At 49.4% G+C, this 18,323-nt stretch overlaps 1 protein-coding gene and 1 non-coding gene across 3 annotated transcripts in view; both read right to left on the reverse strand.

The window, feature by feature from the left end:
* Positions 1–2,329: 2,329 nt before the first annotated feature.
* LOC144175129 (uncharacterized) overlaps positions 2,330–18,323 on the reverse strand; it is a 101,906-nt gene continuing 85,912 nt past the window's right edge. For both annotated transcript variants that reach the window (XM_077704209.1, XM_077704210.1), the window contains 3 exons: positions 16,660–16,840; positions 7,747–7,918; positions 2,330–3,367 (listed from right to left, as the gene is read on the reverse strand). In XM_077704209.1, the coding sequence (XP_077560335.1) occupies positions 3,243–3,367; positions 7,747–7,918; positions 16,660–16,840 (478 nt within the window). In that variant the 3' untranslated portion in view covers positions 2,330–3,242. The remainder of the gene's footprint in view (positions 3,368–7,746; positions 7,919–16,659; positions 16,841–18,323) is intronic.
* On the reverse strand, positions 18,161–18,234 carry Trnap-agg (transfer RNA proline (anticodon AGG)). The gene has a single exon. It is a non-coding gene; the product is annotated as a tRNA-Pro (tRNA).

An 18,323-nucleotide genomic window follows, 5' to 3' on the forward strand; every position in this document is an offset into this window, starting at 1 on the left:
TGTTGGGAATCAGCCATCCCGACGCTGTCACCGCTGTTGGGACTGGACCCTCTCACCGCAGCCACCAATGTTGCGACTGGCCATCCGAGCGCAGTCACCGGTGTAGCGACGTTGCTTTGCTCCGTCCGCTGTCGACGCGGCGCAGAGCAGAGCGATGAAGTTCCCGAGCCGACGAAAAGCTGAAGCAACATTTACATACAGTATGTACAAGGGTAATAACGTTACATCGCTCGGACAAAGGCGACAGCATCTCTCCACTCGGTGCCTGCGAAAAGTGCCGCCGAAGAACGCCGCTGCAGAATGCCGCTGATAAGTGCCTCTGGGCGGGTTTTTATACCCCCGGAAGTCCGTTTTGATCCCGATAAGTTTGAATCGCTCCAATCACAATTCTCGCTGGCCGAGGTTTGAAATCCGACGAATGGAAGCGAAGCGGTTGCGTCAGCCGAGCCGCCGCGACGCAAAAGGAGAGGCGTCTCTGCGACGCTGCATGTTTGAGCCTGTCGGCCGCGGGCGGTTCGGTCTGCTTTGGACGAGGCGTGAACCGGCCCCGCTATTGGCGCATCACCCCGTGCAACGAATTTGGGACGAGCGCTCTGGCACAACAAGACACATGCAGTGTGAAATTTGAAAGTCTCAATATTCCTCGCGTTTTCTTCTTGTTAACAAATTCTCTTCATGGCTGGAATAGTGACGAGCGAGTTGCCAAAGCGTTGTTATTTCAAACTGAACAACGTTAGAATTTATCCCCATGGCTGAGCGCGGAGGCTCTCGTAGAAGGTCTTTAAAAAGACGGGTAAGTGCAGTTTTGTTTTTCACAAAATACAGCTAAAGTACTCAGAAAAATCTTTGCAAGGGGTTATGATTTTAAATAACGACATACCCCATGGCGCGTACTAATATTTGATAAATATTTAAACCATCGCGCCCTGATGTTTCCCCGTCTATCAAACGGCGTGTTTGCCGGCTAGGGGCGCCATCATAGTATCTCCTAAGGCTACTTCGCATTGAAAATCAGCTGAATATGACAAAGGAAACGACATCTAATAAATAAAATTAACAAAAGTTAGGCTGCGCCAGACAGAATACTGCAGGAAAGCCGCGTTTATTCCTTCTAATAAGGTGTTGTCAATACTCCATTGGGGATACGTGCTACTCTGTGAGAACGTAACACTGCTGCTCTTCAGATTACGCAAACAGGGCTCAGATTAGCGGCACAGGTTTTTTGGGGGCCAACCATCCTAGTTTCTGCACTTTAATTGACTGATCTGTTTATTGACTGCTTCATGCAGGCTTAAGCAGCGACCATAGAACGCGTGGTTCAGCAGCATGCTTTGTGTTCACAAAGTACCCTATTGTGTGCATATGCAGCTCAATCTGTATGCACCGCTTTGCTAGAATAGCAGCAACTGCAGTGATTGAGCCGGAGCTTAGGCCTAACGTTCCACGTCTTCCGTCAACAGGTACTTGCACCTGGAGGTACAATGCATGAGCACAAACAGTACCTTTTTTATTATGGGTACCGGTTGGCAAACGTCAAGTAGACCTCAGTATGTAAAGTGGGGTCTGAAGTCCACCTAAGTTCATGCCTAATGTTAGGCAACGTTTAGTTAATCCTTACGACATCTATGCAACGTGATACTTGTCGTACGCCGAGATGTGGGCACCGACTGACGCCGTTAGAGCTGAAAGCACCGCGTAAGGCTAACATCAGGGAGTAGCATACTTGCCCTTTCCCTCCACTGTTCATGAACCGTTTCACAAGCGAGAGCTTAAGGCACACCATCCCTTTATGCATACAGCGTCAGAGTTTCAATTACGTTGTTTGTAACGTGTTTGAAGGCTAGATTAGGCCTGAACAAATCCTCAAACTGATCAGGGGTTCAGACTAAAGCTTACCTTTACCTGAGAAGTAGAATCTTTAGCCAATTTAGACTTCATGCAATAATTGATCATTCCGGCAAACGCCATGCCGTTGGAATAAAAGGGGTGTGATGCACTGTTTTAGGGCATTCGACAACGTTACAAAAACCTTCGCTGCAGTCTGGTCGAAATGGCAAAACTAGAATGGTGCCTTGCATGCCTATAGGCCGCCTACGTAAAGGGAGCCTGAATTTATTTCGTTGCTCCTTCAGGGTGTATACTTTAACAGTTGACAGACATTAGCAGCTGTCTTGTTCACTTTCCTCGAAACACGCCGGGTGGGGGAGCTTATGTATTTACTGTAGATACGCGGAATGATGCAGCGCACACTTGTGGCGCTTTACATGTGAACTGGCGATTCTTCCCCGCAGTGCCACAAACAAAACTACGACGCAAAAGCATCTCCGAGTATGTTGCACGATTTGAAGCCTTTTATTATATGAACAGGTAAAATACGGCACAGACAGTCATCAAGCATCAGTCAATACAGAACAGCAGTGACAGCGAGTCATAGTGAAGCATGCAATGGTTGCTGAAGCTCCTGAGCTGACATAACATAAGCGCTCTTTGCAAGGCCGTCCGAGTCCGCACTCTGCGCTAACAAGTAATCCACATTTAGAGGAATAGCGATGCACGCACCGACTATCCATAGGAGCTACCCTACTTGCTAGCGATTGTGCCTTCACAGCAAAGCCACTTAAGCTATGAGAAAATAAAACAAATTCACCTGCTTCAAATCAACCGTGCACCTTTCGTTTTGTTCGCATTAAGTTATAGGCAAGCTCTGCAAAACCAGTTGCAGCCACGGCTATAAAAATATAATCTCTAAACATCGCAAAACAAGAACTTCAAGCCAGAACATACAATATCACTCCATTTAGGGCCCGTATGTGGAAGCAACGAACAGCGTCGGGGAAGATAGTTGGGGGTTCTTCGTTAAAGTTCTCTGGTCACAACACTTGAAAGCCTTTTCCGGCTGGCCACATCAACTTTATGGACGTCTCTTTAGAAGTCCGAAAAACAAAAGTTTGACAGATGTCTGGGATAAAGTGCTGGTGCAGAACGTCAGCGTGTGCGAGTGAGGTAAAGCCGACCGACTGTAACAGCCATTACTCAGCATCACATCCTCGCATACTGCACTCAGCTATGAACAAGGAAGGTGGGAATCCAATAGAATATGCTCGAGACTCATCAGGAGTGTAAAAGACATTGCAGTGGTGCCAAGCACAAGGCCCCAGGAAGGAACAGTCCACAGCCAGTTTTCTCCCCCGTGGGTCCCCATAGGTACGGTATGCGCGAGTCGTTGTTCCACTATAGGGACGTCACGGCTCGGTGGTGCTCTTCAGCAGGTTGAGAATCTCTTCGTTGATGACTTCAGCGCAGCGCGTGAAGACGTGGTGTGCCCCGTTCTCGAAGCGCAGGGTCTTCACCGGTCCGTTACCGTTTCCTGGGATGAAACAACAAAAGAGGGGAGAATAACATTAATGTGCTGCTGAGGCCAAGGACGCGGGTTGGATTTCGGGCTGCGGCGGCCGCTTTTCTGATGGAGGCGAAAAGCGAAACCCCCCGTGTGTTCGAGATTTTGGCGCACTTTAAAGATCCCCAGGTGGTCAAAATTAATCCGGAGCCCTCCACTACCACGCGCGTCATTGCCTGTGTATTTTCGGCGCATTAAACCGTATATTCATTCAAAGAATAACATTAAAGATTTTTCGCAACACTGAAGTTAGTGCATCATCATGATTTATTATTCTTTTAAGGGCCTTTTTGAGGGTATCATAAAATGAATGGGGGGGGGGGGGGGGGGCAGCGCAATAATAAAGATGTTTCAAACAGTGGGCATGTAAAAAAGCAACGAAAAGTAAAAACAAAAAATACACTAAAAGTACGTGTAGACAAAGAAACAAGATATTTCATGATTAGTTGAGGATGCACGAGGAGTGAAGCAGCCACACTAAGGCAAAAAAACATTCGAATGCGCTGATTGTGCAGAAGTTCTATTTAAGACATTGCGGAATTCCTTTCGTGACAACAGGGATAAAAAATACAAGAACGCGATAACAGATAGGCGTGTAAGTGGGGGGTAGAAAAAAGAGAAGGCTCGCCCTGAAATGGGTACACACAGATTCTGAGAGTGCGCTGAAACGGGTATATATCGGCTTATACTGAAACAGAACACTGACCTTAGTGCCACATCTACATTGTACGTATTGTTGCATTATGACAAACATAAATATTCTGACGATTATTTCACCCAATAATGCAAAAACTGAACGCAGCTGCACAGTTATTCCATTGCACAGATACCACACGGTGACGTTAGGTGTGTGAGAGCTCTGGCCAAGGGCAGGCAGAAGAAATATGGAAACGAGTGCATGCGGCCATTTCCGGTTAAGCCACCAGGTAAGCCGACATTGTGCGTGCTGCCTAATCTGGGACCCCAACCATCGATAGCGAAGACATTGTGACCTTGACTGCGGAAAAATTGTGTGTCTGACGCTCCCTATAATCGCTATGTGCAACAGACTTAGCTGAGGCAGTGGACTGCAACCAGACACTGTCTTTGGACAGGGCCTTGGCAACAACAGACAAAACGCTCGTTCCACAAAGTCGAAAAAACCAACAAAACCTGCTGTCGCAGAACAGAAATGTCTGTTGCACAGCAGGAATATCTGTTGTATAACAGGGATCTCTGTTGGGACTACAGGATGGTCTGTTGTGCTACAGGAATCTGTGTTGAAGAGCTACGGAATGTTTGTCGCACAACAGACATCTCTGTTGTACCTACGACAGAATGTCCCATTCCATTACAAGATAACCCTGTCGTATTTTCTGCTGTATTTTTTGACTGGGCACGTGTTCTTCACAAGCCCTTGTTGAGCCAAGGCCTAGGGGGAACCCAGAAATTAAGCTCATCGTGGAACGAAACGAGGAAAATGACTTATTCTGCGTGTCACCCACGTCACGCACCCGATAATAGACTGAACGAGGGAGAAGGCTCGTGCCGCGATGAGTGAGCCCCAAACTACAAGCTGTGGGCTCAGCCTCTCGGTCACAACTAGCTGTCTTGCTATTAGATTTCGCTCTCCAGAGAAACACTGCAACGCTGGTTCCGCCACCCTCATGTCCAAGCATAAGTCTAGTTTCGATTTTGTGCATGTAAACCTTCTGCTATTCGGATCTAAAGTGTATTAGTTACTGCTCATTTTTCTCGTTTTTTTTTACATTTACATGACCTTCATGTTTTCCACAGTTCTTATGTTACAGTTCTTGATTTTCATAAACTTAGCCCACTTGTTATACTGTCCTGTTTTTTCTAAATTAGCGACAGCGTGTCTACCATTCCGGTTATCTCATTTGTTGCTTTGTGCTGCGATGTTTTGTAGAAAATTCTGGTTATCTCATTGTTTGGTTCGTGCTCCAATTTTTTGGTAGGAACCCTTCTCCTTCGTTTCGTTCATACTAAACTTACACGTTGTTGCTTCACTTGAATCTCTCGCTTTACTGCACGCCTCTGGTGCGGTCGTGGTAAGCCAAACTCTTTTTATCTGTGCGCGTTAGGCAGTTGCTTGTCGTCATCCGACGTTCCCGCCTTGAATAGTGACGTGGTTGCTGAGAAAGTCCAAAATTACACTTATTAAGCGAATTTCCGCCATATAGCATGCCACCTTTACATGTTTACATTTTTAAAGCAAACCTTACTACCAACAGTTTCTTCGTGGCGCACGCGACAAGAAACTCCCAACGCCGCTGAGAAGGGGGAGAAGGTTTTAACTCACGGAGCACAGTGTAGAAAGTGCGACGAACGGTTACCCAGCGTTCCTGCGTGACGGTGCCTACTGCCATCGGCGGACGCGTCGGCGGGACGGCTTCTTTCGCGACGGTTGTTTTGAACATGTTATGGCGCAACTTTGCGTCTACTGCGCGCTTCCTTCGCACGGCTTGATTAACTTGTCCGACAGCACCCCCTGCTTAGCCCTGACCCGACGGAATTAAGTGGTCGTGCGGCAAAGATACGTTAACGGTTGGTTTGCCGGGCGAGAAAACAAAATGCAGAGACCACATACAGAAATATGGTCGCTAGAGAAACACTACCTTTTACGCACTGCTTACTACGAATGGGACACCATTTTCTAAATTGGTGAATACTAATTCGGTTGTGTTTTAATATGTACTGCAAAAGGGGATAGGCGCAAGTGGTTCTGATAAAAGTTCCCTCAGCAATTCTAAAACGTACTAAACTACTAGTTTAAATCGGTATAAATGGAATCACTAAGCTCAGATGTCGAATTGTTTCGGTGTCTCCGCGGTGGTGTAGCCCCGAGCTAGCACATCAGGATGTCTAGGCTTCGCTGTCTCACCTTTTGAAAGACGCTCCTCTCCGTTTTTTATCTCCTGACTCACGGCTGGACTACAGCGGCGGCGTCCGCCGCTCTAGCCCGGCCGTGGCCGACGCTGCTGCTGCGTTCGGGACGCCGCCCCCATTAATTCCATGTAACGGCTTGCAGAATCTCTGGTTCCACTCTTTATAGAGCCACGTGTGTGAATTCAAGTGATGTCGCATGGGCAAGTGTTGTGGGTGTTCTTTAAAGCCTTGCTTTCCAACCGTTTTCACAGCGTGGATTGGAGACAATTTTTTAGATAACTACACTCTCGTGGCTCGCGCCCTTGCAACGATTTCAAGTGGGTCACCCTGCGGCCACATAGCGATGGCACTAACCCCCTTCCTAAATCTTGTTCTAGCTGCACCATCCTCCACACTAGCATAGCAACAGCACTAGTCACACAAGATGGGATCATTTAGGAGAGGCTGCCTATAGCCATTTCATGTATTGCAATTGTGGCGGAGGTCTATGTGGCATTTTTACAGCCAGAACGTGGACATACAAGGCTGCACAGCCCACACATGAGGTCCATCGCCACTGAGCACCTAACGGGATCCAATGGCTGACAGGAGCAGACGACGGAGGTCGACGAACGTGATGACAAAGTGCAAATTATCTCTCAGGGGCCTTTGACCATTGGCGGCTTCACAAAACAGCTGTTATTAAGGGAGAATCTCCCGTTCACATTCCTGTGGGACTTAATTCATGACCCACGGACGTAAAAGGCATCACTTACCCAAACGAAAGGTTTTGAAAACTCATAGAAGTGTGTTAATGGCCCAGTTTGCTTCTTTAGAGATATATTACTTTTTTACTCCGATAAAAAATGAACAAGACACGCATTTCGGTTTATCTAGCTTTTCCTAGATGGCGCTAGCTGCAAAGCAAGCGATAGTTTTAATTTTTTTTAATTCAGTGCAGAAGTGACATATGGTTACAATAAGCAGACTAGGCCGTTGTCAACACTGCTATGAATTTGTAAAGCTTTTCGTATTGGGGCGCGACAGTTTTCAAGTCCGTGGGTCATGAAGTAGTCAGTGCACATAGGAACGTTAACAGGTGAGTTCTCCTTAAGCGAGAGCATACGACAAGCAGCGGTGCAGTAAAAAGCAACAAAATGCAACATGGGCGCAGGAGTACCAGATACAACCCAGGTATCGTGGGCGATGATGTGATTGGGCGAACAGCGCCATAGACCCATTGCACGGAACCATATCAGAGATATGCGGCACCGAAGCTGATTGCCTTCAAAACAGTGGCGTCTGCAAAAGGAAACGCATTTCACGGAAGGCGTCGCTAACGACTTTAGCCGACAGTGGCTGCTGGAAGGCTGTAGGCGTTTCAGCAATGAATGCCAACAATTCCCCAGAGTCATTTACAAAAAAAAATTAAGTAAGTATGTTGCAGCAATTTCCATGCATTAGGGACGCCCACAGCATACCTGGCTTCTTAAGCTGCTTGTCATAGTCGTAGTACCAGGTGCTGTCTGGAGAGCCTCCCAGGATTCCGACCGTCTCCAGGCTGACGGGAAGATCGATGAGCTTGTCGTTGTCGCTTATCGCCACCAGGGTGGGCAGCTTTCGCGCCGCCAGCGTCTCGGCGTCCTTCTTGAACTGCACGAAGCGTCGACACCAGAGCGTACGGTAACAGCGCAAACAAAATAAGTGTACTGAAGCACCGAAGAACACCAAATGAATGTACAGGGCGTCACATCGATAAACGGGCGTCCTTGAAAATTTGTCCTGAGCGAACCGGTCTTTCCTTCGCGCTCAAACTTTACACGAAGCTCGCATCTTGTGCACTATTCTGTTCGATATTGGGAACAACGACGGTGCTTACCTGTTTATTTCCGAAACAAATAAAAACGGTTTTGTCCTATGGGAAATCTGGGGGCCGCCTTGGCGACCTTGACAGCCATAGATGAGCGTCACCACTTCGGGTATCCAGAACAAAACGTGCGATGCCCCACAAATCTGCCGCGAACCGCACGTGGCCTCCGAGATCGGCTCGGCGGCGCGCCGTGCCGCCGGTAGCTGATCACGGAGGCCACGACCGGCATCGCGTGTTTTGTCCTGGATACGCCAGATGTCGCCACTCGACATAAGGAAGTGGTTAAGGAAGACTAGAAGGCTAACGATGACATATGGAAAGAACAGTGGAGAATCAAATACAGCCAAGCTAACAAAAAAATGGCTCCAATCCTCGCTATGAAGGTGGTTGGAAACCAAAGCTGTAAACGACACCCACAACAACTGCCCATGCGACGTCACTTGAATCCACACAGGTGGCTCTACAAAGAGTGAAACCACGGATGCTGCCTGCCGTTACCTACAATTCGCAGGGGCGGCGTGACGAACGCAGAAGCGCCGGCCACGGCCGGGCTAGAGCGGCGGACGCCGCCGCTGTAGCCCGGACGTGCGTTGGCAGAAAGAAAACGGCGAGGAGCGTCATTCGAAGGGTGTGACAGTGGAACCTAGCCATCCTGATGCGCTAGCTCGGGGCTACCGATTTATACCGATTTAAACTTGTTAGTTTATTAAGTATGAGAATTGCGAGAAAGCTAAAGGAACTCTTATGATCGCTATTTATCAGAACTAGTTGCTCCTTTAGACTTTTGTAATACCTGTTAGAAGACAACCGAATTGGTATTCACCAGTTTAGAAAACAGAGTCCCATTTGTGGCAAGCCGCGCGCAAAAGGTAACGTTTGTTTAGCGGCCATATGTTTGAATGTGGTCTCTACATTGTTTTCCCGCCCTGCAAACCAATCTAACGTATATTTGCCGCACAACCACTTAATTCCATTGTTTCCGGGTTACCCATGAGGAGCTGTCGAATTTAATCAAGTCGTGCGAAGGAAGCGCGCAATGGAGGCGAAGCTGCGCCTAAACAGGCCCAAAACAACCGTCGCTAAAGCAGACTCAGGGGATCGGGTGGTTGGGGGTCAGTGGGCACATCCAGACAAGGTGCAGGGTCGTGTTGGGAGTGTCGCAGCATGAGCAGTTGGGTGCATAGCAGGTGGGGGAGATGCGGTGGAGGGCGACGTGGTTGTGGTATGTGTGAGTTTGAAGTCTTCGCCAGATGCGGGCGTCGGGAACGGAGAGCGAAGTGTGAGGAGGGGGATAAGTGCGTCGGGAGGCCCTGTAGTGGTACAGGATGTCGGTGTAGGTTTGTTGGAGAGGGGTCAGAGCAGGGGGACCATGGTCTAGGTTGGGGCGGCAGGCCTCGTCTGGGAGGGCCCGGGTAAGAAGATCGCGGGCCGTGGCGTGAGCCACTTCGTTCCCAGGGAGGGATCTGTGGCTCGGTGTCCACACGATGCGGGTTGACGGTAGAGTGCGGCGTTGGGACAGGATGTGGAGTGCCAGGGTGGAAACTCTGCCTTGAGGGAAGAAGAAGGCGTTCTCTCGGACAGCGAGCCACCGCATCGGTTCCGTCATTCTCGGCGAGTTTAACCCAGTTAATTTTCTTCTACACCAGCCCAAGGTTGTTGCGTGCTCCAGGAACATCTCCGGAATGTCCTGAACAATTTTGGTGAGCTTTCGACCATTTGATGGACTCTTATGCCCGCACTCAACTGAGGCGCGTCCGCTAAGCCTACTACAGCTCGCCTCCAGCGGCGCGCCGTTCGACCGGCTACCGGCCAGCCCCTTGCTTCCTCCGACATGGCTCCCAAATACGTTCAAGACAAAGACGGCTGGAACCACCCTATCCGACACTCTGTGAGCCCCGCTCCTCAGTTGCAAGCCACTCTTGTCTTGCGCCCTGGTGACTATCTCAACCTCTCCAAGTGCGACCCATGCACCCTCCATGCAGTGCTCCGCAACAAGGCATCCCTTACTCCCGCCGAAGCTGCCAAGTTCATGGTTCGTGTCGACAATGTCAAAAACCTTGCGTTTCTGCTCTGCTTGGACTCTGCCATCAGCAAACAACTTCAGCTAATATCCAGCATTGACCTCGAAGACCGTCCTTGTCACGTCACCATTTACCCCGCCACTCCTTCGAACACCTGTAAAGGCGTTGTGCACAATATTCCAGCGGGCACAAGCCCCGAACATCTTATGCGCCACATGTCGACGCTTCTTCAAGGCACCAAGATCTTGGCTGCACGAATGATGGGACGCACGGCCACGGCCATAATCACCTTCGAAGGTACACACATCCCCCGTGAGATCTGCTATGCCGGTGGCATCTTTCGCTGCCGCCCTCATCGTCCCAAAGCCCAATACTGCCACCGCTGCCAGCAAATTGGCCATCGTGCTGACGTCTGCACTAACAAACCCCGCTGTCCGACCTGCGGCCAAGTACTGCCCGAAGACGCTAGCCACACCTGCTCAGCAGATCCGGTCTGCCTTCGCTGCGGTGGTCCCCATCGCGCTGACGACGCCACATGTTCTGACAGGCAAGCCGCGGATGCAGCCGTTCGCCAGACAGCGTACAACAAACGTGTCGCTCAGCGCGCAGCTGCAGTGGCAGCTGAAGCAGCAGCCACTACCTCTACGGCACCGCGCAAGTCACGCAGCCGCAGTCGCACCCGGTTCACCATGCCCTCTCGCCGCTCCGCTAGCTCGTCTGCACGTCTTCCTGCAAACCCTTCGAACGACGGCCCTGCGATCCACCACAGCCGTAATCAAGCTGCCCAGGTAAGCCAGCCACTCTCCCACACACCTGAACACGCTCGAAAATCTCCTGCGCTGACCTACCGAGATATCCTCCACAAACAACCTCCTGCCCCACAAGCCACTGAGCATCGTCCTCCTCCCCCACCCAACGTAGACATGACCAATGCTCCCCTCTCCCCACAGTATCCTCCTCCCCCTCCGCCTAACGCTTCCCTCCCCCCGGCTTCGACTCCGGCAACCAAACGCAGCCGCTCTTCGGAGGGCTCATCGTCCGCCCCAGTGACCCTTCCACCAGACGACCTCTACGCCTCTCTCTCCCCATCGTATTGAAGAATACGCCCAGAAGTTTGATGCGGCAATATCCCACCTCCAACAGCAGTTGACTCACCAACTTTCCCTCATACACGAGCAGCAAGCCCTTTTCCAGCAGAAACATCAAGAATACACTGACCCCGTTGCCCACTTTTCTAGTGAGCTCAATATGCGCTTTGAAGAGCAGAGTAAACACTTTCAATCTCTCTTCTCCAGCTTTATCACTCAACTGCAGTCCACTTATCCCCTCCCTCCAGCACCGTCACCTCTCGCGGAATAAGCATGGCAGATCACGTACTCCTAATTCAATGGAACTGTCATGGTTTCAAGAACAAGCGTAATGCCTTCCTCATTTGGCTTCAGTCACAACCTCAGCTACCAGACATCCTCCTCCTCCAAGAGACAGGACTAAATCCTACGCTACCTGGATATGTCACGTTTCAGCAAAGTCCCTGCCTTGCCACGCTGGTCCACTCCACCCTCACGGCTACTCTTGAACATGACACCGCCAATAGCCTCACTGTTTCAATTCCTCTCAAGCGCGGCCCTCTGCTCATTACCAACGTTTACAGTCCCCCGCGCAATACTCTACCGGAGCTTGAAGAACTATTCCATCTTTGTCGAACCAAAACCCGTCTTCAGCATATCCTGGCCGGCGATTTCAACGCCCCACATTCTGCCTGGGGCTATATCAGGGAATGCAGGAAAGGCCGCCGGGTGCATTGTGCTGCGCAAGAAGCTGGGTACACACTACATAACGACGTACAAGAATACACACGTATGGGCAACTCCGTGGAACGCAATACCAACCCCGACCTCACTTTCGCTACTCGAGCTCTCCTCCTACGATGGGAACACACTCAAGAATATATGAGCAGTGACCATGCCATCTTACGCCTCACGGTCACCGCATCTCCAAAACGAATCAAGTGGAAATCTGTTCGCATCACCGATTGGTACCAATATCGACAACAGCGCTGCGACCCCCCTTTCACAGACGTACCTACCTGGACCCAGCAACTTATGCATGCTCTTGATAAGCATACCAAGGTTCTTGCCACGAACGAGGTCACTCCTCACATAGATGCACACCTGTCACACTGTTGGGAAGCCCGCTCTTCTCTCGTGAAGCGGTGGACTCGCTGCAAAACAAACCGTAGACTCCGCGCCCGAATCAATCGACTGAACGAGCACATTCAAGAATACTCTAACGACCTCCGCAGGGAACATTGGAATACCATGTGTGATGAACTTCAGAACACCCTGAGCACTAGCAAGACGTGGCGTATACTCAAAGCTTTAATAAATCCCGACTCCACAAAGATTATGACCACCCAGAAGATCAATCGCCTTACCGCTCAACACAAAGACCCAGCCACTCTACTGGACACCATGAAGAAACTGTATATCCCTTCTTTGTGTCAACCTCGGTATTCTGAGTATAATGGCTCTCCAAACCCCGAACTTGATGAGGAATTCACCTTGGCTGAGCTTCGCATCGCCCTCCGTATGTGTAGAGGCAGCAAATCTCCTGGTCCCGACTCTGTAACTACCGCCCTACTTCGGAATATGTCAGATGCTGACCAACACCATCTCTTACATGCCATCAACCTCGTTTGGACAGGACAAATACCACTCTGCAACTTATGGAAGAAGGGCCACATGATCTTAATCCCGAAGCCCGGAAAACCTCTAGATCTCCCTAATCTCCGTCCAATAACACTGACCTCTCACGTTGGCAAAGTTATGGAGCGTATGGCCCTAAATCGCCTTCAGAAACATCTAGAGAATACCCAAGCACTCCCTCACTCTATGATTGGATATCGCTCACAGCTATCTACTCAAGACACACTGCTTCGCATATACGAGGACATCCTTCAGTCTCCCAGCTCAGCCCAGCTGAAAGCCATCCTCGCTATAGACCTAATGAAGGCATTTGACTATGTGGATCACGACGCTATGCTCTCAGAACTAGCAGAGACAAATTGCGGCTCGAACATGTACAGCTACGTACGGGACTTTCTTCAATCTCGCACCCTGACCATACAAATTGGCAACCACAAGCTTGACGCGGTACCTCACCCTCAGAGAGGCATTCCTCAGGGTGCGGTCCTCTCTCCTACATTATTTAACCTCGCCATGCGCCGTATCCACCGTGCTCTACAATATTTCCCCGAAATTCAGTACTCTCTGTATGCCGACGACATCACTATCTGGATCAAGCGCGGCAGTCCGGGATTCATTCAAGACACCCTTCAAGACGCCCTCAGAGCCGTTGATCAAGCAGCTCACACTATCGGTCTAGCTTGCTCGGCTGAGAAAACTTCATTGCTGCTTGTGCACTCCCGTAAGTGGAAACCACCTCAAGTTGTCCTTCATCACCATGACAACACCATCTACCCACAAAAAACTTTGAAAGTTCTTGGCCTTCACATGCAATCTGATGGAGGAGGAGGTTTGGCTGTGCAGCACATTCTCCGTCAGGCCGAACCCATTCTTAACATGCTGCGCCGTGTCACTACACGCTCCAGGGGACTCAAAGAACAGGACCTTCTTCAACTCCGCGATGCTCTTATCCTCTCCCGCATACGCTATCAAGCGCCGTACGTCGTCCTATCGCGCACCTTGGAAGGGAAGCTTGACGCTCTAATCCGCAAAGCGACAAAAATTTCTCTGGGTCTTCCTATTACCACTAGCACCACCCGACTTGCGCAACTTGGTGTTCTCCCGACGGTTGCTGACATAATTGACATCCACCGCAGCCACCAACGTCAACGCCTCTCCGAAACTGCAACAGGCCTTCATATCTTACGCACATTAGGATACCCGTCCCGTCCTCCCCGACCTCAAACAACTCCTCTAGACAGCAAAATACTCCAACATATTACCGTAGCACCTATTCCCCGCCACATGGACAAGGAACGCAATCCCAAACGCCGTCTTATTCGTGCCGCATACTACGCCAAGAAAGTAAACCGTGATACCGACAGCCGCCACGTATTCACAGATGCGGCATTTGAAGATAACCTCGGTGCGGTCGCCTTCATCACTTCAGAAGGTACTCACTACTCCATCACTCGACGCTGCACCTCCCCAGAAGAAGCCGAACTTCTCGCTATCGCTTTTGCCGCTGCTGACAACACATCCCCCGTCCGCACGACCAATATCTACACCGATTCGAAGTCAGCATGCTACCACCTGGCTCAAGGTCTTGCGTTCCCCTCCTCACTGTCCCTCTTCAACAACGTTAAAGGGCCTTTTCACGTGCACTGGATCCCTGGTCACGCAGGCGTTGCAGGGAATGAACGCGCTCATCAGCTTGCCCGCGAAGCTCTCCTCCGGGCCCCTGTCGACGCTCGCGACACAAATCCTTGTCCTCCCCCTCCGCTCCCCACCTTAGCAGACATTCTAAGCATACGCCGCACGTTCCCTCCCCTCCATTCCGGGCTTACCCGTCGCGAGCAAGTAGTCATTCGGCAGGCGCAAAACATATACACTGCACACACCCACTCGGCTCCATCTGTTCCAACGCACGCCAGACACCCCTGTCCCACTCTGTCCCCACTGCCTTATTCCCCCTACCCAGGACCACATTCTGTGGGAGTGCCCCTACAACCCAACCCAACCACACAATTACACCGGAGAGTGGCTGGCTGTTGCGGCGAGTTTCCAACAGCAACGGGAACTGGCGGCCCACATAATCAGGGCCCTCAGCGGCTGCCTGGACCGAGGCGGCTGATTCGCCCTAACCTTCCCATGAACAATAAAGTTTCTATCTATCTATCTATCTCTGCCTTGAGCGTAGCGGCGGCCGGCAGCTTGAGAATCCGTGAGCACCGTGACAGTGAGACAAAGCCGGGTAATTCCGATGCGCCAGGCGGCATGAGCGCGCGGGGAACGCTGGGTAAATTCTCCACGCCATCTACACTGTGCTCCGCGATTGAAAACCGCCCTCCCCCTCCGCAGCCGTGTTGGGAGTTTCTTGTCGCGCACGCCACGAAAGAACCATTGGCTGGTAGAAGTACAAAGCTTTGCCTTAAAAATGGAAGCTAAAACATCGTTAAATATGTACACGGCCGAGAAATTGGAGTTCAGAAAGGAAAATCTGTACGATAATTCCAAGGGCGGTGCTTCGTTTTTTGAGGCTAGAACAGGTTGCTTGAGAACTAAGACATCCGCGGGGGAGTGCACACAGAATGATAAGGTATGCGTGGTATGTGTAAAAGATTGATGGATTGATTGATTGATTGATTGATTGATTGATTGATTGATTGATTGATTGATTGATTGATTGATTGATTGATTGATTGATTGAATCTTTTATTGTAGCAAGGAAGGCGTGTGTCATAAGGTGGGGAGAGGGCACGGAAGGAAGGAAATTATTAATCAAAAACCGTATTCAAAGAGGGGATTCTTGTAATGAGGGCCTGAAAGTCTTCACAGGGGTCGGCCCCAGTTAGACTACTCGCGTTAACTGCAAAAGCGGGAATTGTTCGTTATAATGATCCGTCTAACCCAGCATGTGGTTCGTGGAGCAGGGTGCTGGCATTAACGTCTGTACGACACATAATGTTGGAATGTGAGTATACCCATCCATATCTATATGAGGGAGATATTCAGCTTCCCGAAGCCAGAGGCAGCACAGCGGGAGTAAACTTCAAGGCTGTAAAGGTGACTAAAATGAGATTGGAATGTGGGTGCAAGAAGAGAAGAAAGGGCAATATTATCTAGTATAGTTACCACCTGTAACGGAAAGAAATTAATGTTGAGCGAGCCCTGAGAGCAGCGCGAGCATTAAACCGGTAGTACAACCTGCATATAGTAGATGCTTTGGTGAGATGACACTTCAAAAAGCCGTTGCAAAGAGTATATTATAAATAAATAAATAAATAAATAAATAAATAAATAAATAAATAAATAAATAAATAAATAAATAAATAAATAAATAAATAAATAAATAAATAAATAAATAAATAAATAAATAAAAAATAAATAAATAAATAAATAAAAAATAAAAATAACTAACTAAATAAATAAATAAATAAATAATAAAAAATAAAAATAACTAAATAAATAAATAAACGGAAAGTCAAGACCAGCAAGATGGCCCCAAGGTTCCCAGGTTTCCCATAAGGAAAAAAAAATCGTTTTTGTTTCTAAAATAAACACGTAAGTACCATCGTTGCGCCCAGTGTCAAACACAATAGACCACACAATACGACCTCCGCGTAAAATTTGAGCCCTAACGAAGGAGCGGTTTGCTCAGGAGAAATTTTGAAAGATGCGCCTTCATCGAATTAGTACCCAGCGTATTGTGCCCAAGATTTTCGTTCATAGTTAAAAGTAGACTCACAGCAATACGAGCAGAAATCTGAACGCACCTGGATGATCCGCACCTTATAACAGAGTGCCAACGATACATACCTGTGCTTTGTCGGCATGCAGCATGGCCTTCATGGCGAGCAGCGTGTTGTCGACATGGCTCCGCAGCGGGTGCCTGGTTACAATGAGGAAGGCGAACGCCATGGCGTTGACCACGCGCTGGGTCAGCGGCTTCTTGTACAGTCGGCCCAGGAATTCCGTGAACCATTCGGGACGCATCACACTGCGCATCAACGTAACAGGCGGTAAACGAGAAGATCAGATTATGGGGTTTAACCCGCCGAAGCCACACCTGGCCTATGAGGCGCACCGAAGTAAAGGGCGGGTCTGGATTAACTTTCATTAACTGGGGATCATCATCATCATCATCATGTCAACGCCCACTGCAGGGCAAAGGCCTCTCCCACAGATCGCCACGTAACTCTATCCTGTGATTTGCGACCATTTTATCCACGCAAACTTCTTGATCTCACCTGGCCACCTAACTATCTGCCGCCCCCTGCCACGCTTGTCTTCTCCAGAGATCCACTCGGTTATCCTCAATGACGAACGGTTATCTCGCCTTCGCATTGCATGCCCTGCCCGTGCCCATTTCTTCTTAAATGTTCTTAACACGCGTTCGTTCTCTGACCCACCCCGCTCTCTCCTTGCCCCTTAATGTCGCACCTATGATCTCCCGTTCCATTGATCGCTGAGTCGTCCTCAATTTAAGTGAAAACTTTTTATCTTTGTACGTGCGCCTAAAGCTCACCACACAGGCGTTTCAGCTTTTTGCCTCCACTCGAAAATCGACCGCCACGGCCGGGGATCGAACCTGCATCCTGGGGCCCAGCACGCACAACGCCTTAACCGCTGGTCCACCGCGGAGGGTGGGAAACGAGAAGTCGAAGGCCATGTACGAACATGGAAATTGCAGCCTATAACGGCACAGCGTAATAAGCTAATATTGAAACCATTTGTTTGTGCATGAAGGTGGGGCTGGTGTTATAATAACATTATGTTCTGGCGGCCGTACCTTTGGAACAACTGAAGTAATGTTTCCAGAAAGCCGACAGCTTCATTCAACAATGAAGTGCCTTAACGATACGCCTGCAGGGCGTGCGAAGGGCAACGTTAAAGTTATAGAGGACTAGGTTAGGGTGAAGAGTGGTAGATCTAATTTTCTTCTTTTTGCCCAAAAGAAGTTGCAAAAGTTTACAATGTTTATATAAATTAAACACACGGGAATCATATTTAAGGAAGGAAGAATAAGTGTTCTATGCGGGGTAAGCAGAAATAAGTGTTTTATGCGGGACATTCATAGTTTTCGGTGTGTTACAAACATTTCACAGCCTGCGTAACGTGGAAGCGGTTTGTGTTCCACAAATTGTGGAACAACACATATTGGAGCCTGAAGTGAGTTAAACGACCATATTTAGGGGAAATCCCCAAGGTGGAGTAAGTTTCTGTAAAGGAAAGTTTCACATCCACCTAAATGCAGCCATACGGCTACAAAGGAAAGCTATACAGCTTTCTCTGAAACTTCGCAGTTGAAGAAAAATTCGTCCTGGTCCAGGATTCGAACCCGGGACCACTGCTTAACCTGAGCAGTCGCTCTACCAACTGAGCTAACCAGGAGGCTAGTCGTTAGTAGCGCGAAAGCGAATTGATCAACAACTCGAAGTGAACACCTGTCGTTCACTTCCAGCAGTGGTCCCGGGTTCGAA

This window comes from Haemaphysalis longicornis, unplaced genomic scaffold, assembly GCF_048455015.1.
Source record: "Haemaphysalis longicornis isolate Haplotype H1 unplaced genomic scaffold, Haemaphysalis longicornis Haplotype H1 scaffold_3, whole genome shotgun sequence".
Lineage (NCBI taxonomy): Eukaryota > Metazoa > Arthropoda > Arachnida > Ixodida > Ixodidae > Haemaphysalis > Haemaphysalis longicornis.